We start from the raw sequence: 25358 nt of genomic DNA on the forward strand, positions 1-25358 counted from the left end.
GCACCCCCACCCTGTGGGGGATTTTTGGGGTGTCCCTCCCATTGAATCTGCATTAATTAATTAATTTAAATAAAAGTGTTCTGTGGGCAGCTGGAGAATCCTTTTTTTTTGGGGGGGGGGGGGTTGGTAACTATTTTGTGGGGTTTTTTTGGGGATTTTTTTTTTTTTTGGATGGTTTTTTTTCCATTTTAATTAATTTACAAACACCTGAAACTACAGCACGGCACGACAGAGCTACAGGGGGGGGCCGGGGGGGGCCCCCCAAGGACCAGCTACACCAAGGGGGGGGACAAAGCACACGGGGGGGCTGCATGGAATGGGGGGGGGCTGCCCTGGGGCTGGGGGAGACCCCCAGCTCTGCCCAACCCTATGGGAAGGGAGCAGAGCATGGGGGACCCCCCCAAACCCCGAATTTTGAGGGGGCACAGCACTGGGACCCCCCCTGAACCCCGATTTGAGCACTGGGGACCCCTTGCACCCCGATTTTTTTTTTTTTGGGGGGGGGTTTAGGGGCTGTTTGTGCTTTGCAAACCGCTGGTGGTTTTGGGGTGGGGGGAGGAAAAAGGGGATTATTAATAGGGGATATGGGGGGGACTTGGGGTGCAGGGAGGAGGAAAAGGGGGTGCAGGGAGCCCCCCCCTCTTGAACCCCCCCTGACCCACGCCAGCCTCCCTCAAATTGGGGAAAATCCTTTAAAAATCAGTTAAAAATCCCTAACTGGCAGTTTTGGGGTCCCCCACTGCTGCACCCTAAATGGAGGGGAGAGGGGGGGCTGTGCTTTGCACCCTGAAAATTGGGGGGGGGGGCACCCAAAAATTGGGGCATCCTGGGGGGGGGGGAATGTGCTTTAAAGGGGGAGGGGGCACCCTAAAATTGTCAAGGGGGTCCAAAGGGAGCTGCACCCCCCAAAGGGAGCTGCACCCCAATATTTCCTGCACCCCCCAAAGGGAGCTGCACCCCAATATTTCCTGCACCCCCCCAAAGGGAGCTGCACCCCAATATTTCCTGCTCTCCCCCCACCCCAAGGTGCCCCAAGGGTTCTTATCCCCCCCCCCAAAAAAAAATCTGTGGGGGTTTGGGGGGACCCTGCTGGGGATGGGGAAACTGAGGCACAGGGGGCTCCCCCTGCTTCATCCTCCTCGGCTCAGCAGGGATTTGGGGGTACACAGAGATTTGGGGGGGGGGGTTCAGAGGGTCGGGGGCCCCCCTAAATCCCATCCCCCTAAAGCCCCCCAGGAATGAGCAGCAACTCACACAGGGGTGACACCAAGAAAAGAAACTGGGGTGGGAGAATTGGGGGTCAGGGGGGAATTTGGGGGGAGTTGAAGGGATCAGGGAGGTTTTGGGGGTACAGAGGGATTTTTTGGGGTGGGGAGGGGTCCAAGTGCAAATGAAAAAGATCCCAAATGCTCCAAGAAGACGTTTCACAGTGTCTAACGCAGAACTAACCCCGGGGGCACGAGGAGATGGACGGGGGGGTGGGGGGGAAATGCTGGATTTTGGGGGGTACCCCAGGGAAAGGGGGGGTCCCTCTCCCCCAGCCCCCCATCACTGCAGGACCTGCCCCCTCGTCTCGGGCAGTTTGAGGGCCAGGGAGCTGCCCAGGGCCAGAGCAGCTGAGGCAAAGAGGATGGGCACGGCCTTGGTGATGCCCACGAAGGAGGTGAAGATGCTGATGCCCAGCACGGCTGCCAGCTTGCACAGGGCGTTCAGGAAGCCAAAGGCCGTCGTCCTGGGGAGGATGAGGAGGGTTGGGGTTGGTGAGGGCACCCCCCGGGGGAAGGGGTGGGTGCCAAGCCTAGGGGGGCACCTGCACGGGGCAGGTGGTACCACGAAACTGGCACCTGGAGGGGTGAAATGGGCACCTGGGACACCAACATGGGAACCCCAAACCCCAAAATGGGAACTCAAAACCCCAAAGTGGGAACTCAAAGCCTTAAATGGGAACTCCAAACTCTTAAATGGGCACCCAGCACCCCAAAATGGGAACCCCAAACCCCAAAATGGGAACTCCAAAATGGGAACTCCAAACCCTTCAATGGGCACCCAGCATCCCAGCACCTCAAAATGGGAACTCCAAAACCTTAAATGGGCACCCAGCACCTCAAAATGGGAACTCCAAACCCCAAAATGGGAGCTCAAAACCCCAAAATGGGAGCTCAAAGCCTTAAATGGGAACTCCAAACTCTTAAATGGGCACCCAGCACCCCAAAATGGGAACTCCAAACCCTTAAATGGGAACTCCAAACCCTTAAATGGGCACCCAGCACCCCAAAATGGGAACTCCAAACCCTTAAATGGGCACCCAACACCCCAAAGTGGGAATCCAAAACCCTTAAATCGGCATCCAGCACTGCAAAATGGGAAGTCAAAATCCTTAGATGGGCATCCAGCACCCGAAAATGGAAAATCCAAACCCCAAAATGGGCACCCAGCACCCCAAACCTCCCACCCAGCACCCAAAACTTCACTCCTTGCACCCAAAACCTCCACCCAGCACCCAAAACTTCACTTTTTGCACCCAAAACCTCCACGCCAGGCCCCCACCTCTTGTCGGAGGGGTAGAGCTCCACGGTGAGCACGTCGAGCGCGTTCCAGGAGGCGATGCTGACCCCCCCAAAGAGGCAGAGCAGGGCGATCATGGCAGACTCGCTGTTCCCAAAGGACAGGAAGAAGCAGCTGATGCAGGACATGACACTGGAGCCAGCTGGGGGACACGTGGACACGTCAGAGCGCGGGGAAACTGAGGCACGAGGTGGGGCCGAGAGTCCCAAAGGGGAGAGGGAGGTGGGGGTGACCCACCAGGAGGTCCCCAAGAGGTCACCAAGAGATGGAGGTGACCAACGGGTGGGAGTAGGACCAGGAAAGGGAGTGATGGAGGTAGGGTGAGCCACCAGGAGGTCCTCAGGAGGTCCCCAAGAGGTCACCAGAGATGGAGGTGGGAGGAGGATCAGGAAAGTCCCCAAAGGGTTGATGGACTTTACCCCACCAGGGTAAAGGTGAGGGTGGTGGGTCAAGAGATGGGAGTGACCCACCAGGAAGTCCCCAAGAGGTCACCAGAGATGGAGGCGACCAACAGGTGGAAGGAGGATGAAGAAAGTCCCCAAAGGATGATGGAAGTGGGATGACCCACCAGTGTAGATGTGATGGTGGTGGCTCAAGAAGATCAAGAGCCTGGTTTGGGCTGAAAGCACCTCCAGGACCCCCCAGCCCCACCAAGGGGTTCCGTTGCCCACCCAGCATGCGCAGGCGGCCAATCTTGTCCATGAGCAGGGCCGAGACGATGTTCCCGGGGAGCACGGCCAGGGTGCCCAGGAAGCTGACAAAGTAGATCATGTAGGCGTTGTTGTCGTCACTGAAGTCCAGCTGGCAGCCCTCCTTGTTGTGCAGGAACGTGCTGTTCACCACCCGGCTGTTGATGAACTTGTACTCGAACAGATCTGGGGGGACAGCGGGGACACGGGGTCACCCCATCTCTGTGCACACCTGCTGGCCCATCCCACATCACCTGGTGGGCCCACCACCCTCGTGAGGACCACCCTGGTCCTTATCTCTGCCACCCCAACTCCATCATGCCACTGAGGACCTTCCTTCAAGCTGGTGGGTCACCCTCATCTCCACCAAAACCCTGGTGGGTCACACTTTTTATCTCTGCCACCCCAACTCCATCGTGCCACTGAGGACCTTCCTTCAAGGTGGACCTTCCTTCAACCATCCCCATCTCCATTAAAACCCTGGTGGGTCAGGTTATCTCTACCACCCCAGCTCCATCATGGCACTGAGGACCTTCCTGACCTTCCTCCAAGCTGGTGGCCCAACCCCACCTCCACCAAAACCCTGGTGGGTCACATTATCACTATCACTCCAACTCCATCATGGCACTGAGGACTTTCCTGATCTTCCTCCAACCTGGTGGCTCACTCCCATCTCCATCAAAACCCTGAGAGCCAGCCTTGTGGGTCATATTATCTCTGCCACCACAACTCCATCATGCCATTGGGGACCTTCCTGACCTTCCTCCACACTGGTGGCTCACTCCCACCTCCATCAAAACCCTGGTGGGTCAGGTTATCTCTACCACTCCAACTCCATCATGGCACTAAGGGCTTTCCTGACCTTCCTCCAAACCCTGGGGGTCAGGTTTTCTACCACCCCAATCCATCTCCACTGGGGCTCAATTATCTGCCCTCCCATCCATCGTGCATGGTTCTCCGACTGGGCCCACCCTCATCTCCACCAAAACCCTGAGGGCCACCCTGGTGGATCCCCCCTTCCCAGGGATCCCATTGCCCCACCTGTGTTGTAGAAGACGGTGGAGATGAAGGTGCAGTTCTTGAAGAAGGTGTTGCTGGAAGTGATGTCCTCGAAGTAGCACTCCTCAAAGAGCGAGTCCTCGAACGTCACCGACTTCATCTTCAGCCCGATGAACCTGCGCGGGGAGGGACAGGAGGGAGAGCCCGGCTGCCCCCCAAGCTCAGCCCCAAGCTCAGCAAGGCCGGGCCCAGCCTCCCCTCGCTCACTTGTCGTTGAAGTACTCCCCACCACGGTGCACTTGGTTCTCCAGGGTGAAGTTGAAGGTGAAGTGCCGAACCTTCTCGCGCGTGAAGAGCTTGGTGCGCGACGCGTACTCGATGCTCTGCAGGTGCTTGATCATGTCCGGGAACCACACGGTGAGCCCGTAGTAGCTGCGGGGACAGGGGTGAGCGGGCACCACACACCTGGGCTTGCCAGAGCTGGCCTGGGGCTCCCAGAGCCAGCCCTGAGCTCCCAGGGCTATCCCAGGGATGCTCATTCCGTCCCATCCCACTCCCTGCTGCCCCATCCCATCCCATGGATCCCATTCCATTGATCCCATGGATCCCATGGATCCCATCCCACTGATCCCATCCTATCCCATCCCATTGATCCCATCCATCCTATCCATCGATCCCATCCTCTCCCATACATCCATGGATCCATCCCATTCCATGATCATCCCACTGATCCCATCCTATCCCATCCCATTGATCCCATCCCACTGATCCCATCCCATCCTATCCCATCCCATCCTGTCCCATTGATCCCATCCCATCCCATTACTGAACCATCCACCCATGGATCCCATCCCATCCATCCATCCCATCCCATTCCCATCCCATCCCATCCACTATCCCATGCATCCCATGGGTCCCATCCCACCCAGTGATCCCATTCCATTGATCCACTATCCTGTCCCATCTCATCCCCATTGATCCCATCCCACTGATCCCATCCCATTGATCCCATGGATTCCATCCCATCCCATTGATTCCCTCCTACTGGTCCCATTGATCCCATCCCATCCCATGGATCCCATCCCATGGATCCCACCCCGTCCCACCCCGCAGCACCTGAAGGACATGGTGAACCACACCGCCATCATCATCAGCGTCACCCGCCGGTACTCGGGCACGAAGCACTGCTGGAAGTTGCTCCAGACCTGCACAGGGACACGGGAGGTGACAAACGAGGACACGGGAGGTGACAGGGGGCACGGGGAGCCCTGGGTGGCCCCGGGCTCACCTGCTGGGACAGGTTGAGGCATCGGACCAGCCAGCGCCGGTACCACGTCCCGGTGTCCGACTGGATCTCGATGAGCTCGTCCTCCCGCTTGATGGTCTTGATGTGGGTGACCTGTGGGGGGGACAGATTGGGGACACCAGGAAGCCACCAAAAACTTCACTCCTTGCACCCAAAACCTCACTCCTTGCACCCAAATCCTCCACCAGCACCCAGTTTTGCCTCAGTTTCCCCACCTGTTACAGCAGCATTCCCCTGGTGGTGCTTTTCCCGGAGGTGGGAATTGCACCCCAGCTCCTGGAGGACACCCCACCCTCACTTGGGGTGCTGGGGACCCCAGGGGGGTCAGCTCTGGGGGGTCCTTACCGAGAAGACCCTCTCGGGGTGGCCCTTGGCCCTCATGTTGGTGTCATGGACCTGCTTCAGCACCATCCAGGCCTCGTCGTGCTTCCCGTTCTGTGAGGGCAGGGACAGGTCCCAGGTCACCCTGGGACACCCCAAACCTGGACCCTGACCCCCCATCAGCTGGGTCCTGCCACCCACCCAGGGATCCCTCCATCATCTTCATCTTCATCACCTCCTCAGGGTCCCCCCATCCCTCTGGGTCCCACCACCCACCCGGGGATCCCTCCATCATCTTCATCATCTCAGGGTCCCCTCATCCCTCTGGGTCCCATCATCCACTTGAGGGTTCCTGCCCCTTTCTACCCCTCTCCAAAACCCACCTGGGGCCCTGACACCCACCCAGGGATCCCTCCATCATCTTCATCACCTCCTCAGGTTCCTCCATCCCTCTGGATCCCACAACCTCTTGGGGGTTCCTGGCCAGTTCTACCCCTCTCAAACCCCATCTGGGCCTTCCTGTCCAGGCCTCACCACCTTTGTCTGGGTTGCCCCATCTCCACCCCAACCTGGATGTCCCTTCCTGGGGACCCACTCCAGGTCCCTGATGCACCCCAAATCCCCCCTGAATGCCCCCCAGACCCACCTCCAGGTAGAAGCGCGGGCTCTCCGGCATGGTGGTGAGCGCCCCGATGGCGAAGACCGAGGGGAAGGCGCAGACCAGGACGAAAACCCTCCAGCTGTGGAATTGGTACGCAGAGCCCATCTGGAAGCTCCAGCCTGGACAGGGGGGACAGGACACGGTGGTGGGGCCGAGCCCCGGCTGACCCCCCGTGTGCCACCAGCCCAGGGCTCCTACCGTAGTGCGGGATGATGGCCCAGGCCATGGCCGAGGCGTAGATGCCCCCGATCATCCAGAACATGCAGAGCCAGCTCAGGTGCTCCCCGCGCTTCTCCTGCGCCAGGAACTCCGAGAAGTAGGAGAAGACGATGGGGATGGAGCCGCCGATGCTGGGGATGGAGGGGAGGGAGCGGCGTCAGCCCCTGCCCCAGCACACCCACACGCAGCGGGGCCAGCCCCTGTGGGACATTCTCATTTTCTGGGAAAATCCCTTCACCCAGGATTTTTCTCCTGGGAAGCTGAGAAGCCTCAGAGGAAAAGGAAAACAATAATGATCTGATTTGCTTCTGCTGTGTTTTGCTGCTTTGGAGGTTGTTTACCCACAGGTGGTTGTTTTATTGGATTCTGCTGTGAGAGTTTTGACTCTTTGGTCAACTGGGGACTCTGGAGAGAGCCACGAGTTTTTGATTATTATCTTTTTAGCATTCTGTAAGTATCCTTTCCGTATTCTTCAGTATAGTATAGTTAATATTAATATAATATAGTATCATAAAATAAATTAACTTTATGAGAACAAGGAGTCAGATTCATCCTTCCTTCCTTTATCTGGGGGGAACAAAAATACAACAGCTGCTCCCCTGCTAGTATCCTTTCTGTATTCTTTAGTATAGTATAGTTAATATTAATATAATATAGTATCATAATATAATGTAATATAATATAGTATCATAAAATAACAAATTAGCTTTATGAGAACACAGAACCAGATTCATCCTTCCTTCCTTTGTCTTGGGGGCAAACAAATACAACAACTGCCCCCCCTGCAACTATCCTTTCTGTATTCTATAGTGTAGTTAATATTAATATAATATAGTATAATAATACAATATAGCATCATAAAATAACAAATTAGCTTTATGAGAACACGGAATCTGATCCTTCCTTCCTTCCTTCCTTCCTACAGCTGTGCCCCCCCTGCAAGTATCCTTTCAGTATTCCTTAGTATAGTATAGTTAATGTTAATATAATATAGTATCATCATATCGTATCACAAAAAAATAAATTAGCCTTCTGAGAACACAGATTCAGATCCATCATTCCTTCCTTTGTCTGGGGGGGAACAAAAATACAAAAGCTGCCCTCCCCTTTAAGTATCCTTTCTGTAATCTTTAGTATAGTATAGTTTAGCATTCTTTAACAAAATATAGCATAATAAAATAACAAATTAGCTTTCTGAGAACACGGAATCAGATCCCTCATTCCTCCCTTGTTCTGGGGGACGAAGGAAGGCAGCCCAGCAGCCGGGCCCCCCTTACCCCACGCCCGAGAGCAGGCGGCAGAAGAGGAAGGTGCCGTAGCCCTGGACGAAGGAGGAGAAGAAGGCGAAGACGCTGTTGACGGAGAGGGAGATGAGGAGGCACTGCCTTCGGCCCAGCCGGTCGGCCAGCCCGCCCCACACGAACGCGCCCACCATCATGCCCAGGTACACGATGAGCCCTGGCAAGGGGGGACACAGCGAGGTCAGGGCTGGGGGACACGGGGAGCTGCACCCCGGGTCAGCTGGAGCAGGGGGAGCATCCTCGGGTTTGGGACCCTCTCCCTGAAATTTGGGTGCCCTTGAGGGGAGGGGACAGAATTCCCTTGTTGTCCCCTGCTCTGCTCAGGGACTGTGGGACCCCAGGACCCCCTCACCCAGCCCTGCCCCTTGTCCCAAGACTGCCACATCTCAGGGATTTGGGGTTTTTGGGGGGTGTCAGGCTCCGGCAGGCATCACAGAGAAGGGGGGAACCAATGGAACAAAGCTTCCCTCAAACCCAGCTTCAGCATCCATGGTCAGCCCAAATTTCAGGCATTGCTCATGTGGGGAGCAGTGAGGGACTGGGAGGAGGATGGTGGGAGCCCCACATCCCTTCCTGGACCCCACATCCCTTCCTGGACCCCACAGCCCTTCCTGGACCCACACTCATGCCCATTCCTGGACCCCACAGCCCTTCCTGGACCCCACCCCCATCATCCCCACCCTTTGGACCCATGGCCCCCAGTTCTTCCTGTCCCCACATCCCTTCCTGGATCTCACACCCCACGGCCTCCCAATCCTTCCTGGTCCCCACATCCCTTCCTGGACCCCACACCCCACATTCCCTTTTGGACCCCATGGCCTCCCAATTCTTCCTATGTTCTTCCACAGCCCCTATGACCCCCCCAAACCTTCCTGAGCCCCCCATGTCCTTCCCCATCCCCATCCTCCTGTGCTTCTCAATGCATCCTCATGTCCCCCTACATTCCACATCTCGCCCTGACCCTCCTGTCCCCCCCAAACCCCCCTCCGTGCCCCTCTCCTCACCCAGCATGCCCTTGTTGGAGTCGGACAGGCACATGTCCTTCTCGGCGCTGGGCAGGACGAAGCCCACCACGAAGATCTCCACGCCGTCGGCCATCAGGGCCAGGCCCAGGACAAAGTAGAGGGTCCACTGGAAGCGGCCGTGGCCGCACTCCTGCAGGATGAGCTCGTACTGCTGCGCCAGCTCCTCCCGGTCCTTCCTCCGCTGCCCCTCGGTGTCGTCGAAGGCTCCGGCGGCCGCCGCGGCCCCCAGGCGCTCCCCCCCCTTCAGCGACTCCTGCCGGGGGATCCCTTGGTATTCGCCCTCGTAGATCTCATCCTCCTCATCGTGGCCTTCCGTGGCGTCGCTGGACACCCCCTCCTCCTCGTTGGCACCTTCGCCCCCTCTGTAGTAGCCGTCCTGGGGCGCGTAGTCTTCATCGTCCTCCTCCTCCTCGAAGCGCGAGTAGGAGCGGCGGGTGTACTCGTCCTGCACTCGGTCCATGCCCCTGCTCACCTTCTTGGCCGCGTGTTTCTTCACCTCCTTGGCGATGTCCTTGGCGCCGCGGATGAAGGCGGTCCGGTCCCGGAACGATTCCTCCATGGTGCCCTCGGGGCTGCGCGGGGCTGCTGCGGCTGCTGCGGGGTCTCTGCTGCGGGGGCTGCGCCCTCAGGCCCGCGGGGAGGGGACAGGGCTGCTGGAGCTACCCATCCATGGAACGGGGGGTGGGAGCACCCGGGATGCCAGCCTGGACCTGGGGAGCCCAGACAGAACCAGGCTGAGTTGGGTGGTGGTGGCCCCCGAGGGTCACTTTGCACTTTTTCTCCATCTCAGATTGGAGCAGGAGGATTAGAGGACACAGACTCAAACTGCGTCAGGGAAGGGATAGGTTGGGCATTAGGAAAAAAAAAATTCACCCGAAGAATAATGAAGTACTGGAATTGTCTTCCACTGGAAGACAATTCCACTGGATATTAGGAAAAATATTCTGCTGGATATTAGGAAAAAAATTTCACCCAAAGAATAATAAAGTACTGGAATGCTCTTCCCAGGGAGGTGTAGAATCACCATCTCAGGATGTGTTTAAATAAACACATGGTGCTGCAGCCTGGTTGAGGTGTCAGGGCATAGCTTGGACTTAGAGGTCTCTTCCAACCTCATTATTCTGGGATTCTGTGGTTTGGGGACCCCCAGGTGAAGCAGCAGGTGGGGTCTGGGGTGGGGACAGGCTGGGAGACGCTGGTTCCATGTCAGCCCCCTTCCCCTCACTTGGGGGGCTCCAGCTGCCCCCAGCCCCCCTGGATCCCTCCCTGCTGCCCCCATCCCAAAGCACAGGGGGACAGCAGGGACATGCCCAGGACTGAGAGTCACCCCACAAAACAAGCTCTGGGCCAAAGCTCCCCAATCCCCTGGGCACCACAGGGAGGATGAGGGGGTCAGGAGGTCCCCAAACCCTCCCAGCATCACCCCGGCTGGGTGCCCCAGGGTACAGGAGCCCCTCAGAGGATCCCTCGAGTGCCAAGGACCCGAGTGTGCCAGGCCACGCTCACTGCAGGAGCTGCCAGGCAGGATTTACTGCGGGAGACGCCAGCCCTGGCACGTGCTGACCGGGCCAAAGGGGGCTGGGGGGCACCACGAGGAGGGGGACATCCAGATCCCCGCGGGTGGTGCCATCTCCTTGTCCCCTCACATCCCACCCCCACTGCACAGAGCCCGGCTCAGCTCGTGACAGGGACGGACCCGCAGCCCCCCAGCCCCCGATGCTGCTGCTCCTCCACCCTCGGGGGCTGCCGTGACCCCCCCCAAGCGCTATTTCTGTCTCTGGCCAGGCGGGAAGGAGCTGGGAGCGCAGGGACGCAGCCGGCGACGTGTCCCCCCCTGGCCAGGAGAGGGGACAGGGCACGCAGGGACGCTAAATTTAGAATTTGGGAAGCCTGCAGGGAGGGGGGCTGCGGCACAGCGCGGGCCCCCACTCCCCAGCACAGACAGGCAGTGGTTTTATAGGATAAAATGGCAAATTCTCCCCCCTGGCTGCAGGGAGACCCCAGTCCCCTCCCCGGGGCTCCTGGATCCATGACCAAGGTCATTCTGCTCCAGCCAGGCTCGAGGTTCCCTTTGGAATCTCCCCGTGTGGGGCCGGCATTGCCCAGCCCGGGAGCTGTTGGGGGTCGGGAGGGGAGCAGGGAGAGGCTGGGAGCGCGGTGAGGAAGAGGATGGGCTGGGGGAGCAAGGTCACGGCTGCCTCTGTCACAGAGAGCGGCCGCACAAACCGGGCAGCCTCGAGCGGCCGAGCCGACGCCAGGAGCCGGAGCTGGCTGAGATCGGGGGGTTTGATCCCACAGGAGAGCCAGAAACCCCCCAGACCACAATCCCTGAAATGTGGGAGCCAGGGAGATCCCCCCAAAAATGCCCATTTGGGGGGGCTGAACACGGCGCTGGCCCTGCAGCCCCGCCGTGGCGTTGGACAGCTCTGCACAAGGTTATCGGCTCTGGAGCCGTCTCCTCCAAGGGGAGCCGAGGATGGATGAAGCCGTGCGCCCCAAAAGCCCCGAGAGTCCCCAAAATGAGGGGGCTGCATCCCCCCCCCATCCAAACCCCCCCGCAGCCCCCAGGCTCCCTGCGGAACGCCAGGAACATGGCGACAAGGGGGAAGAGTTGGGAATCCCTCGTGTCCAAGGTCACCCCCCAACATCCCCCTCCCCGTCACCCCTTCCCCAAAACCCCCCCGGTTCCCCCCTCCCATCCCTGCGGCGAATTCCCGATCCCCTCCGGCTGCTCTGCGGCGGGGGATGAGAGGAGCCCCCCAAAAACGCACATCCAAAGGCAGAGCCCGGCCCCCGGGAAGCTTTTCCAGGACAAAATGGCCACAGCAAGTGGGGAAGGAGAAGCCGAACCCCGAATCCATCAGCGGCTCCGATTAACGCCGCGGGGAGGGGGGGATGCGGGCTATAAACCCATTTATTGTCCCCCCTTACCTGGCTCAGCCCTCGCCCCGCTCCAGCTCCTTGCCGGGGGATGCTCCGCTGGGGAAGGATGCTCCGGGGATGAAGGAGATGAAGAGGATGCTCCGGCAGCGGCAGCAGCTCCCGGGTAGCAGCGCTAACGCCGCAGCCTCCGCCGCACACACGGAGCGCTGGGAGAGTCCATCGGCGCAGCCCCGGCAAGGGAGGGATCAACCGAGAACCGGGGGGGGGGCTCGGCGGGGGCGGGGGGCTCGGCCCACCGGGAGGGGAGGGGGGAGCAGCGCTGGATCCCCCGGGATGCGCAAACGGAGCTGCCGGGGATCGCGGTCCCCGTGATGATGGAGCCGCTCCGGAGGAGGATGAGGATGAGGATGGAGGGGAGGTGCGGGAGGGGTGGGGGGCACCAAGCGGGGCCCCCCCGGAGCTGTCGGTGATGCTCAGCCCGCCCCCGCCCCCGTCACGGCTGAGTCACGGCCTCCGCGGGGCTGGATCGGGAATTTTTGGGATCAAATCGTCCCCGCCTGGGCTGCTCAGACACGGCCCCGAGGCTACAACGCGACACACAAAAAAACCCCCCCGCGATGGATTTTTTAATTTTTTTTTTAGGGAATTTTTAGGGCTGGAGATGCACGTTGCAGCACGGGATGTCCAGAGCCACCCCCGTTTCTCATGGATGGATTGCTGAGGGTGGAAAATTGGGAGCTGCAAAAAAAACCCCCCAAAACCTCCAAAAAAGGCTGTGGGGTGCTGGGTGCTCCTGGGAGTGGCTGAGCTCAGCGTGGAGGGAATTTGGGGTGACCCCACAAGAAAAATCCTCCCTGACCCCTTTTACTGGAATTCCAACATTCCCAGAGCCCCCTCATCCTGCACCCCAACATTCCCAGAGCTCCCTCATCCTGCACCCCAACATTCCCAGAGCCCCCATCCTGCACCCCAACATTCCCAGAGCCCTCATCCTGCACCCCAACATTCCCAGAGCCCCTCATCTGCACCCAATATTCCCAGAGCCCCTCATCCTGCACCCCAACATTCCCAGAGCCCCCATCCTGCACCCAACATTCCAGAGCCCCCATCCTGCACCCCAACATTCCCAGAGCCCCCTCATCCTGCACCCCAACATTCCCAGAGCTCCCTCATCCTGCACCCCAACATTCCCAGAGCCCCCTCATCCCGCACCCCAACATTCCCAGAGCTCCAACCTTCTCCTGCATCCCTCCCCAAATTCCAGGGTGCCAACCCCAAAGCCTCACACTCTGTCAGGATCCATCAAGATCAGCACTTTCACCCCTCCGACTGGAAAAACAGGGATGGGGACCAGTCTGGGAAGGATTGGGAAGCACTGGGAAGGATTTAGAAATCCACGAGATGAGAAGCAAATTGTGACATTGATAGCTGGGATTAAAAAAAAAAAACCTGAAAGAGGGGTGGAAGTGCAGGGCAAGGCTGGCACTGGAGGAATGGGCAGCACCAGGATCTCCAGGCTGTGCCCGCCAGGATCACAGGGAGGGGACAAGGCAGGAGTGCCACATCCTCAGGCACCCTGTGACTCAATGCCACTGCCAGCACCGAGCCCCAGGGTGCTTTTGTGGATTATCAGAGGGAACAGGGCTGGCAGGAGGACAGAGAATGGCTCCTCTTGTCCTGAGAGCCCCATCCAGCCCAAAATGTGGGAAAGAGATGAGGAGAATGGGATAAAAACTGGGATGAAATGGGAGGAAAGAGGAGAAAATCAGGGCTGACAAAGGACTGGAAGAGAGGATGTAACTGGGAAAGAGCTGAGGGGAATGGGATAAAAACTGGGATGAAATGGGAGGAAAGAGGAGAAAATCAGGGCTGACAAAGGACTGGAAGAGAGGATGTAACTGGGAAAGAGATGAGGGGAATGGGATAAAAACTGGGATGAAATGGGAGGAAAGGGGAGAAAATCAGGGCTGAAAATGAACTGCAGTCATGGGGAAGAGAGAGGATGTAACTGGGAAAGAGCTGAGGGGAATGGGATAAAAACTGGGGTGAAATGGGAGGAAAGAGGAGAAAATCAGGGCTGACAAAGGACTGCAGTCTGAGGGAAGAAAGGATGTAACTGGGAATGACAGAACACCAGGGATGAGGGGATGACAGTGGGTGCCTGCAGGGGAGAAGGGGATGATGATGAGGATGATGATGATGATGATGTCCATGCAGGCAGACTGGCAGCCCTGGGGGGATCCTGGTGGTTTCCAGGATTGAGGAGCAGGGAATGCCACCCTGGGGCTCCCTGCATCCAGACAGGATTCTCTGGATACTGGAGATTTCTTCAGCACCACAGGGAACCCCCATTCCCACCCCTAAATCCACTCATTCCAGCAATCCACGTGGGGCTCTCCCCACATTTCTGCACGTGAAGGATCAGGAGGGGCTTCCAACCTTCCCCTTCCACCCCATCCAGACCCCAAGGCTCCCACCTGGCTGTAAGAAGATGAAGAAGGGAAGGAAGGGAAGGGGAAGGAAGGGAAGGGAAGGAGAAGGAAGGAAGGGAAGGGAAGGAGGGAAGGAAGGGAAGGAAGGAGGAAGGGAAGGGAGGGAAGGGAAGGGAAGGGAAGAGCAAATTCCCACTTCCATGTCCCCCCACAAACTCCCAGCTCTTGGGAGCTCTGCCATTGCCCAGGGGCAGGAGAAGAGGTTTGAAGATTTCCCAGGGGAATGTTTGGCTTTGGTTAAACCTTGGCACCAAAATATTCCAGAGTCCAACCTCAGCTCCTTGGATTTGGGCAGAACAAGAATGGGAATCCAGAAATTCCTTGGAGCAGCTCTTGCAGGCTTACAGGTGGAGCAGGGATCAACCACGGCTCAGCTCTGCCCCAAGAGATCTCAGTCCCAACCCAGAAACCCTTCTGGTTCCTAAATCCTTTATTTGCAAGTGGTTGGCCACTGCTTTCCATACAAAACCAACAAAAATCCTGTAAAAAGGAGCTTGGAAAAGCTTCCAGAGAAACAGGAGGAGGTGGGGAGAGGGAGGAAAATTAAAACTATAAAAACAAATGGGGGGAAGAAACGGGGAGGGAAGGGAGGAGCAGGGCGTGGCCCCCAGCCCTTGGCAGGGGTGGGAATGTTGATCCCAAGGGCTGGGCAGGGATGGGGGGCAGAGGGTGCCCCCCCTCTCAGGGCAGGGGTCCCCGCAAGGGCCCTCGTGGGGGGACCCCCGGGGGTCTCTGAGCCGGCCGAGGGGGCAGAGGGACCCTCTGGTAGCCGTAGGGGGGGGGCCTGGGGGGCCCATTGTAGCCGTGGGGCGGCATCAGCGGGGGGGGCCCGCGGAGCCCGTGGTGCGGCAGCGGCCCGGGGTGACCTGTGGGGACAGGGGGGTCAGTGATGGGGGAGAGAGACCCCAAAACCCCTGGGGGAACGTGAACCACCAGCCCAAACCTCCCTGGAGCTGCCCACCCACACCCAGGGGCGCCACATGCAGCAGGTGCCCCCCCCCAGATTGGCAAACACCCCCCAGAATCAGGAATTGCCCCAAAAACAGGGGGGGTCAGTGAAGGGAGGAGAGAGACCCCAAAACCCCTGGGGGAACGTGAACCACCAGCCCAAAAACACCTCCCAAACTCCCCTGGTAGTGCCCACCCCACCCCACCCACACCCAGGGGTGCCACATGCAGCAGCTTGGCAAACACTCCCCAAATTCAGAAACTGCCCCAAAAACAGGGGGGGTCAGTGAAGGGGGGCAGAGAGACCCCAAAACCCCTGGGAGAACATGAACCACCAGCCCAAACCTCCCTGGAGCTGCCCACCCACACCCAGGGGTGCCACATGCAGCAGGTGCCACCCCCCCCAGATTGGCAAAGAATCAGGAATTGCCCCAAAAACAGGGGACAGGGGGGTCAGTGATGGGGGGAGAGAGACCCCAAAACCCCTGGGGGAACGTGAACCACCAGCCCAAACCTCCCTGGAGCTGCCCACCCCATCCCATCCACACCCAGCTTGGCAAACACCCCCCAAATTCAGAAACTGCCCCAAAAACAGGGGGGGTCAGTGATGGGGGAGAGAGACCCCAAAACCCCTGGGGGAACGTGAACCACCAGCCCAAACCTCCCTGGAGCTGCCCACCCACACCCAGGGGTGCCCCCCCAGCTTGGCACACACTCCCCAAAATCAGGAATTGCTCCAAAAACGGGGGACAGGGGGGAAAGGACAGAGACCCCCAAACCCTGGGGAAACATGAACCACCAGCCCAAAACACCTCCCAAACTCCCTGGTAGTGCCCATCACCCCCACTCACACCCAGGGGTGCCACATGCAACAGGTGCCCCCCCAGCTTGGCACACACTCCCCAAAATCAGGAACTGCTCCAAAAACAGGGGACAGGGGAGAAAGGACAGAGCCCCCCAAACCACCTGCAGGAACATGATCCATCAACCCAAACCATTTCCCAAAATTCCCTGGAGCTGCCCACCACACCCACCCACCACCCAGCTTGGCAAACACCCCCAGAATCAGGAATTGCTCCAAAAATGGGGCAGGGGGACAGAGGAAAAAGGACAAAAACCCCCAAACCCCTGCAGGAACATGATCCAACCCCAAACCCATTTCCCAAAAATTCCCTGGAGGTGCCCACCCACACCCAGGAGTGCCACATGCAGCAGGTGCCCCCCTCCAGATTGGCAAAGAATCAGGAATTGCCCCAAAAACAGGGTGGGTCAGTGCCAGGGGGAAAGGACAGAAACCCCCCAAACCCTTGGAGAAACATGAACCACCAGCCCAAACCTCCCTGGAGCTGCCCACCCCATCCCATCCACACCCAGCTTGGCAAACACCCCCCAGAACCAGGAACTGCCCCAAAAATGGGGCAGGGGGACAGGGGAAAAAGGACAAAAACCCCCAAACCCCCTGCAGGAACATGATCCAACCCCAAACCCATTTCCCAAACTTCCCTGGAGGTGCCCACCCCACCTCACCCACACCCAGGGGATGCCCCCCCAGCTTGGCAAACACTCCCCAAAATCAGGAATTGCTCCAAAAAAAGGGGGGTCAGTGCCAGGGGAAAGGACAGAGCCCCCCAAACCCCCTGCAGGAACATGATCCAAACCCAGCTCCCAAAATTCCCTGGAGGTGCCCACCCACACCCAGGGGTGCCCCCCCAGCTTGGCAAACACTCCCCAAAATCAGGAATTGCTCCAAAAATGGGGCAGGGGGACAGGGGAAAAAGGACAAAAACCCCCAACCCCCCTGCAGGAACATGATCCAAACCCACCTCCCAAAATTCCCAGGCAGCCCACCCCACCCACATCCAGCTTGGTGCCCCCCTCCCAGCTTGGCACACACTCCCCCAAATCAGGAATTGCTCCCAAGACCCCCATGAGCTTCCAGAACCACCCCAAATCTGTGGATATCCCCATGGGGGGGTTACAGGGTCCCAATGAGGAACCCCCGTGAACACCCCAAAGTGTTGGGGGGGTGCCAGATCCCCCAGATTTTCCTCCACACCCCTCCTCCTCCTCCTCTTCCTCCCCCAAAACCAGACCCCACTCACCCATTGGAGATCCAAAGTGTGGCCCCCGAGGGGGGAGCCCCATGGGGGGGGGTCCTGGGTGTGGCATTCCCGGGGGGGGCCGGGGGGGTGGCTGCCCCCCTGAGCCTGGTGGTCCTGGGTGGTGCTGCCCCATGCCAGGGGGGCCGTGGTGCACCTGCATGGGTGGCATTCCTGGGGGGGGGGGATGGAGTTAGGGGTGTCAGGGAGCCCCCCCAGGAATCAAAACTGCAGCTGGGTTTGGAAATCAGGGGTGCAGGGGGGGATTCTGCTGCCAAGAAAGGGTTAAAGAGAAGGGAAACAGCTCTGGGCACCCCCAGGAACCAAAATTCTGGATCTTGAATTCCAGCTGGATTTGGAAATCAGGGGTGCAGAGGGGTTTCTGCTGCCAAGAAGGGGTTAAAGAGAAGGGAAACAGCTCTGGGCACCCCCAGGAACCAAAATTCTGGATCTTGAATTCCAGCTGGGTTTGGAAATCAGGGGTGCAGAGGGGGATTCTGCTGCCAAGAAAGGGTTAAAGAGAAGGGAAGCAGCTCTGGGCACCCCCAGGAACCAAAATTCCAGCTGGATTTGGAATTCCAGCTGGATCTGGAAATCAGGGGTGCAGAGGGGTTTCTGCTGCCAAGAAGGGGTTAAAGATAAGGGAAGCAGCTCTGGGCACCCCCAGGAACCAAAATTCTGGATCTTGACTTCCAGCTGGGTTTGAAAATAATGGGTGCAGAGGGGGATTCTGCTGCCAAGAAAGGGTTAAAGAGAAGGGAAGCAGCTCTGGGCACCCCCAGGAACCAAAATTCCAGCTGGGTTTGGAATTCAGCTGCGTTTGAAAATAATGGGTGCAGAGGGGATTCTGCTGCCAAGAAAGGGTTAAAGAGAAGGGAAACAGCTCTGGGCACCCCCAGGAACCAAAATTCTGGATCTTGAATTCCAGCTGGGTTTGAAAATCATGGGTGCAGAGGGGTTTCTGCTGCCAAGAAGGGGTTAAAGAGAAGGGAAGCAGCTCTGGGCACCCCCAGGAACCAAAATTCCAGCTGGGTTTGGAATTCCAGCTGGATCTGGAAATCAGGGGTGCAGAGGGGTTTCTGCTGCCCAAAAGGGGTTAAAAAGAAGGGAACACAGAGTTCACAGTAAAAGGAAAGGGTTTGGATGCAAGAGGGTGGGAAAAGATGGAATAAAGAGAGTGTGCAGCCCTGGGACAGTGAGGAATCCCCATCCCTGCAGAATTTGGGCAAGCTCCCAAAGCAATCCAAAGCTGGAGGTTGCCCTGCTCTGACTGGGGCAGTCAGGGTTCCCCCAAATTTCCTTTCTGTCAATTATCCCATTAAAAAACCCCACAAATAACTGATTGTTTCCTCCTGAGCCTGGTTTTCCCTTTCAGGTGTAATTGGCCCTGCTCAGGCCCTGCAGCATCTGTTCCTGGCATGGCCAGAGCAGGATCACACAAAGCTCCCTAATTAGGGTGGCTCTGGAGCCACAGGATCAAACAAATCCCAGAGAATCATTAAACTGCACATTTCACAGAATTTGTGCTTTTGGACACAGAGCTGAGATGCAGACACAGCTCCTTCCCAGCACCACGGGGCCAAAATGTGGGGAATCAGGGAAAAAAACCTGGTTTAATTCAATTATTAATGCCAAAATCAGCTCCTCCCTTCCTGTGTCCCTGCCTCCCACACCTCCCAACCCTCTCCCTGCCCTGGTGCCTCCCAGACACAAAAAATTCCTGAATTCCCCAGATCCTTCAGCAATCACAACCCTCGCTCAGACTGTATTTCACTATTTTGATAATTATCATAAAATTACTGGATGCCATGTGCTTAATTCCTTAAATGGACCAGTCAGTTAATTAGTTCTAATATAGAAATGAAACATTTTGTTTATGTTTGAATTGTTTGAAGTGTCTAGCAGGAATTGAAGGAAAGGAGAAAGGGAAAGGGGAGAGGAAAGGAGAAAAGGGGAGAGAGGAGAGGAAAGAGGAGAGGGAATGAAGACAGGAGAGAAGAGAGAAGCAAAGGGGGAAGGAAGGGAAGGGAAGGGAAGGGAAGGGAAGGGAAGGGAAGGGAAGGGAAGGGAAGGGAAGGGAAGGGAAGGGAAGGGAAGGGAGAAGGGAAGGGAAGGGAAGGGAAGGGAAGGGAAGGGAAGGGAAGGGAAGGGAAGGGAGAAGGGAAGGGAGAAGGGAAGGGAAGGGAAGGGAAGGGAAGGGAAGGGAAGGGAGAAGGGAGAAAGGAGAAAGGAGATGAGAGAGAAGGGAAAAGGAGAAAGGAGGGGAAAGGAAAAGGAAAAAAGGAAGAGAAAGAAAGGAGATGGAAAGGAGAAGGAAGGGAAAGGGAAAGGAAAGGGAAAGGGAAAGGGAAAGGGAAAGGGAAAGGGAAAGGGAAAGGGAAAGGGAAAGGGAAGGAGAGAGGAGAGAGAAGGAAGAAGAGAAAGGAGGAGAAAGGGAAAGGAAAAGGAAAAAGGGAAGAGAAAGAAAGGAGAGAAGATGGAAAAGAGGAGAAGGAGAAGAGAAGGAGAGGAGAAGGAGAAGAGAAGGAAAGGAGAAGGAAGCAGACAAGAAAGGGAAGGAGGAGAGGAGAAAGGAGAGAAAAGCCACCAAGAGGAGGCTCCGTGTCCCCGGCAGCCCCGTACCTGGGTGGTGCATCCCTCCTGGCGGGAACGGGTGTGGGTGAGGGGGGTGCCCCCCGGCAGGGGCAGCTCCCGAGGGGGGCCCGGGGGCTCCGGCGCCCGGGGGCATCGGCGGGGGGGGCATGGCCGGGGGCATCCCGGGGGGCAGCGCCCCGGGCGGCGGCACCGGAGGCGGGAACGAGCCGGGGGGAGGCAGGCCTGAAACACAAACGGGGAAATTGATGTCACGGGCAAATTTCGTGAAAAATCCTTTTGCTAGGATATTTTAATATGTTCTAAATTCTATATTCAACTATATGTTCTATATAGAATATATACTCTATAAAGAATATAGAATATATATGCTATATAGAATTATTATTCTATATATTCTGTATTCTATTCATTATCTTTTTGTCATTCAGTAAGTATCTTTTCTGTATTTTTAATATAGTATGGTGTTTTTTATATATTCTAAATTCTATATTCAACTATATATTCTACATATTCAACACAGAATGTATAGAATATATAGGATATATAGAATACATAGAATATATGGAACATAGAATATAGATACATTCTATATATTCTATATTTTATATTCTATATATACTATATTTTAGCATTCAGTATTTTTTGTATTCTGTAGTATAGTATCTTTTAGTATAGTATACTATTTTTATATATTCTAAATTCTCTATTCAACTATATATTCTATATAGAATATATTTTATATCTTCTATATTCACCTATATTCTTTAGTATAATATAATGTAATATAATATAGTATCATATGACAGAATATAAATGATATGATATGATATAATATATTTGTACAATATAATATATAATACATAATAACATATATTATATATATATTATATATACTAATATTATGTAAAATATATATTATATTATATTATATTATATTATATTATATTATATTATATTATATTATATTATATTATATTATATTATATTATATTATATTATATTATATTATATTATATTATATTATATTATATTATATTATCAGCCTTCTGAGGACACAGAATCAGACACATCATTCCTCCCTTCATCGGGGCACCCCTGAAAACACAACCGAGGTGGTGCCACCACCTTTTACCCAACCTTGTCACCCACCTGGTGGTGTCACCCACCCGGGGGTATCACCCACCTCGAGGTGTCACCCGCCCTGTCACCCACCCGTCAGTGTCACCCACCTGGAGGTGTCACCCACCTGGAGGTGTCACCCACCCGGCAGTGTCACCCACCCTGTCACCCATCTGGCAGTGTCACCCACCCAGTGGTGTCACCTACCCTGTCACCCACCCGGCAGTGTCACCCACCTGGCAGTGTCACTCACCCTGTCACCCACCTGGCGGTGTCACCCACCTCGAGGTGTCACCCTCCTGGTGGCGTCACCCACCCTGTCACCCAACTGGCAGTGTCACCCGGCAGTGTCACCCACCCGGCAGTGTCACCCACCTGGCAGTGTCACTCACCCTGTCACCCACCTGGCAGTGTCACCCACCTCGAGGTGTCACCCACCTGGCGGTGTCACCCTCCTGGTGGCGTCACCCACCTGGCAGTGTCACCCACCCTGTCACCCAAGTGGCAGTGTCACCTATCTGGCAGTGTCACCCACCCTGTCACCCAACTGGCGGTGTCACCCACCCTGTCACCCACCCGGCGGTGTCACCTATCTGGCAGTGTCACCCACCTGGCGGTGTCACCCACCTGGCAGTGTCACCCACCCTGTCACCCAACTAGCAGTGTCACCTATCTGGCAGTGTCACCTACCTGGCGGCGTCACCTACCTGGCAGTGTCACCCACCCTGTCACCCAACTGGTGGTGTCACCCACCCAGCGGTGTCACCTATCTGGCAGTGTCACCCACCCTGTCACCCACCCGGCAGTGTCACCCACCCTGTCACCCACCTGGCGGCATCACCCACCTCGAGGTGTCACCCACCCGGCGGTGTCACCCACCCTGTCACCCACCCAGCGGTGTCACCTATCTGGCAGTGTCACCCACCCTGTCACCCACCTGGCAGTGTCACCCACCCGGCAGTGTCACCCACCTGGCAGTGTCACCCACCCTGTCACCCACCTGGCAGTGTCACCCACCCGGCAGTGTCACCCACCCTGTCACCCACCTGGCGGTGTCGCCCACCCTGTCACCCACCTGGCGGCGTCACCCACCCTGTCACCCACCCGGAGGTGTCACCCACCCAGCGGTGTCACCCACCCTGTCACCCACCTGGCGGCGTCACCCACCTGGAGGCGTCACCCACCCGGTGGTGTCACCCACCCTGTCACCCACCCGGCAGTGTCACCCACCCGGCAGTGTCACCCACCCTGTCACCCACCTGGCAGTGTCACCCACCTGGCAGTGTCACCCACCTGGCAGTGTCACCCACCCAGTGGTGTCACCTACCCTGTCACCCACCCGGCGGTGTCACCCACCCGGCAGTGTCACCCACCTGGCAGTGTCACCCACCTGGCAGTGTCACCCGGCAGTGTCACCCACCCGGCGGTATCACCCACCTCGAGGTGTCACCCACCCGGCGGTGTCACCCACCCTGTCACCCACCCTGTCACCCACCTGGCGGCGTCACCCCCGGCCCCAGCGCGGTCACCACGGGCGTGGGGACGGTCGGCGGCGGCGGCGCGTCGGCGAAGAGCTGGTGGGGCCGGTCGGCCTGGGACAGCGGGTTCTGCGCCGCCAGCAGCCGCTCGGCCGCCGAGCCGTGCCGCTCGCCCTTGGAGTCCTTCTTGAAGGCGTAGGACACGGTGATGGGCCGGTTGCACAGGTACTGCCCGTTCATGGCCTCGATGGCCGCGTCCGACGCGTCGAAGCTGGCGAAGTTGATGAAGGCGTAACCCTTGGAGTTGCCCGTGTCGGGGTCCCTCATGATCTTGGGGGTCTGCAGGATGACGCCGAAGGCGCTGAAGGTGTCGTAGAGCAGCTTCTCGTCGATCTCGGGGTCCAGGTTGCCGATGAAGATGTTGGCGCCCACGTCCAGGTTCTTGTTGTGGGCCGAGGCCTTGTTGACGCGGATGGGTTTGCCGTAGAGCTTGATCATGTTCATGATCTTGATGGCGTAGTCGGCGTCCTCCTCGCTCAGGAACTCCACGAAGCCGTAGCCTGGGGGACCCCAAAAGGGCTCAACACACCTCAAAGGCATCTCAGGGGGGACCCCAAAAGGATTTCAGCAGAGAAATCTTGGACAAAAATCCTGGACCCCAAAAGGATTTCAGGACAGAAATCTTGGACAGAGATCCTAGACCCCAAAAGGACTTCAGGACAGAAACCTTGGGCAGAAATCCAAAAGATTTCAGGATAGAAATCTTGGACCCCAAAAGGATTTCAGGACAGAAACCCTGGACAAAAATCCTGGACCCCAAAAGGATTTCAGGAGAGAAACCCTGGACAGAAATCCTGGACCCCAAAAGGATTTCAGGACAGAAATCTTGGAGAGAAATCCTGGACCCCAAAAGGATTTCAGGACAGAAATCTTGGAGAGAAATCCTGGACCCCAAAAGGATTTCAGGACAGAAATCCTGGACTGAAATCCTGGACCCCAAAAGGATTTCAGGAGAGAAACCCTGGACTGAAATCCTGGACAGGAATCCTGGACCCCAAAAGGATTTCAGGACAGAAATCCTGGACAGAAATCCAAAAGATTTAGGACGGAAATCCTGAACCCTAAAAGGATTTCAGGACAGAAATCCTGGACCCCAAAACTATTTCAGGACAGAATCCCCCCCCACACACCACCCACCTGATTTAAGACTCCAGCTCATTGAAAACCCCATTTAATCATTCACTGAAACCCACCTGATTTTATTTTAACACCACCTAATACTTGATTAAATCCTCACTTTATTTAAATCATGGCACCCCCATGTAAGGAATGTGCCCATCCCATTGATGGAGTGGGTAAATTATTCTTTGTCTGCTAAAAAAGGAAAAAAAAACTCAGAAGTTTCTCTCCTCAATTTGTACAAAGACACCTCATAAGGCTTTAAAGATTTCACCTAAGACTTAGGGCTGCCAATTAGATAGAGGCCAAAAAGTCCCACCTAAGTAATTCATTTAAAAAAAGAAGAGAAGAAGGGAAATAATTGCTTTTTGAGAAGCTTAGCAAAAGGAAGAACCTGTTACCCTTAGCTCAGCTTTTTCTCTGTAAGAGCTTTGTTATTTTGCCTTTTTTAAACCTTTTTCCTGTTTCCAACACCACCTCAAAACCCATCCTGTTAATTTTATGTAGCAGAGCTATCTCAGGTGTGAGAAATTCTGAGAGCTCATAAAACCCAGCTCGAAGAGAGGGCCATCTCCTCGAGGGCCAGAGGATGATCCCCCTTTTCCACACTTTCCACACCCCAATCCCAGCCCCGGCTCGGCGCTTTCGCGCTCCCTCACCCTGGTGCTGGCCCGTGACCCGGTCCTTGGGCATGTGCGTGTTGACCACGGGCCCTGCCTGCAGGAACAGCTCCCAGAGCAGGGGCTCGCTGACCTTCTCGTCCAGGCCCCCCACGTACACCGTGGCATCTGCGAGAACCGAGATCAGAACCGGGACCCCCACAAACCCGAACCTCCTTCCCCCGAAACCCCTTCCCCATCAGCCCTTAATCCACGAGCACCCAACCCCTCTTTTTCCTTCGTGAATAAACCACAGCCCACCAGAACCCCGGAGCTCCCCCAGCGCCTCCCTCCGTGTCTCAGGGAGCCCAAAATCCCCTCCAGCCCTTCCAGGATGCACCAAGGACCCCTCATCCCCTCAGGATGTACCCACAGCACCCCCACGGTATGCACACATTCCGCACGCCCCCGGCGCGCCCAAGGCCTCCCCAGCGCCCCCGCGGTGTCCCCGTGAGTGCCCTCAGCGCTGCCCCAGCCCCGCCGTGCCCCCGGTGCCGCCGGGCCGGTCCCGCCGCTCCCACCCTGGTTCCTCTCCGAGATCGGCCCCGCCGCCATCTTGTCCCTCTCCCCGCGCGCGGCGCCGCACGCAGGCACGCACGCGCGTGACGTCAGCGCGCAAGCATGGCGTCAGCGGGAAGGGACCGGAAGTGGTGTCGTGAGGGGAAGGCGCGGCCGCCATCTTGAGTGTGGACGGGGCGGGGGCGCTGCCCTTCCTTCTGTCGCGACATGGCCTTTCTCTCGAGACATGGCCTTTCTCTCGCGACATGGCCCTCGAGGCCAGGAGGGCCCTCAGTGCTGGAGGTCCCAGATCTGGGCTCCC

General features: G+C 56.8%; 2 protein-coding genes across 2 annotated transcripts; both read right to left on the minus strand.

Annotated features, from left to right (window-relative positions):
* Positions 1-172: 172 nt before the first annotated feature.
* Positions 173-12367, minus strand: SV2A (synaptic vesicle glycoprotein 2A). Its single transcript, XM_064732496.1, has 13 exons — positions 12018-12367; positions 9066-9796; positions 8038-8218; positions 6740-6891; positions 6527-6660; positions 5905-5994; positions 5542-5652; positions 5370-5458; positions 4521-4685; positions 4296-4429; positions 3237-3440; positions 2548-2707; positions 173-1732 (listed from the first exon to the last, which is right to left on the minus strand). Exons 2-13 carry the CDS (start codon positions 9643-9645, stop codon positions 1549-1551), a joined length of 2184 nt encoding a protein of 727 aa, XP_064588566.1. The 5' UTR covers positions 9646-9796; positions 12018-12367; the 3' UTR covers positions 173-1548.
* Positions 12368-14873: 2506 nt separating this feature from the next.
* On the minus strand, positions 14874-25222 carry SF3B4 (splicing factor 3b subunit 4). The gene is made up of 6 exons (XM_064732600.1): positions 25060-25222; positions 24539-24667; positions 22718-23260; positions 20131-20325; positions 17512-17682; positions 14874-15327 (listed from the first exon to the last, which is right to left on the minus strand). Exons 1-6 carry the CDS (start codon positions 25091-25093, stop codon positions 15143-15145), a joined length of 1257 nt encoding a protein of 418 aa, XP_064588670.1. The 5' UTR covers positions 25094-25222; the 3' UTR covers positions 14874-15142.
* Between the last annotated feature and the right edge of the window lie 136 nt (positions 25223-25358).

Source organism: Zonotrichia leucophrys, chromosome 25, assembly GCF_028769735.1.
Source record: "Zonotrichia leucophrys gambelii isolate GWCS_2022_RI chromosome 25, RI_Zleu_2.0, whole genome shotgun sequence".
Lineage (NCBI taxonomy): Eukaryota > Metazoa > Chordata > Aves > Passeriformes > Passerellidae > Zonotrichia > Zonotrichia leucophrys.

Bases quoted from the DNA above. Each gene is read 5' to 3' on its own strand.
- SV2A (XM_064732496.1), bottom strand. From the start codon at position 9,645: ATGGAGGAATCGTTCCGGGACCGGACCGCCTTCATCCGCGGCGCCAAG. The intron at 4,430-4,520 runs GTGAGCGAGGGG...CTCCCCGCGCAG, and splicing joins GGGGAGTACTTCAACGACAA to GTTCATCGGGCTGAAGATGA. The intron at 3,441-4,295 runs GTGGGGCAATGG...CTGTCCCCCCAG, and splicing joins CACCGTCTTCTACAACACAG to ATCTGTTCGAGTACAAGTTC.
- SF3B4 (XM_064732600.1), bottom strand. From the start codon at position 25,093: ATGGCGGCGGGGCCGATCTCGGAGAGGAACCAGG. The intron at 24,668-25,059 runs GTGGGAGCGGCG...CGGTTCTCGCAG, and splicing joins GATCTCGGAGAGGAACCAGG to ATGCCACGGTGTACGTGGGG. The intron at 20,326-22,717 runs GTGGGTGACAGG...TTTGTGTTTCAG, and splicing joins GCCGGGGGTGACGCCGCCAG to GCCTGCCTCCCCCCGGCTCG.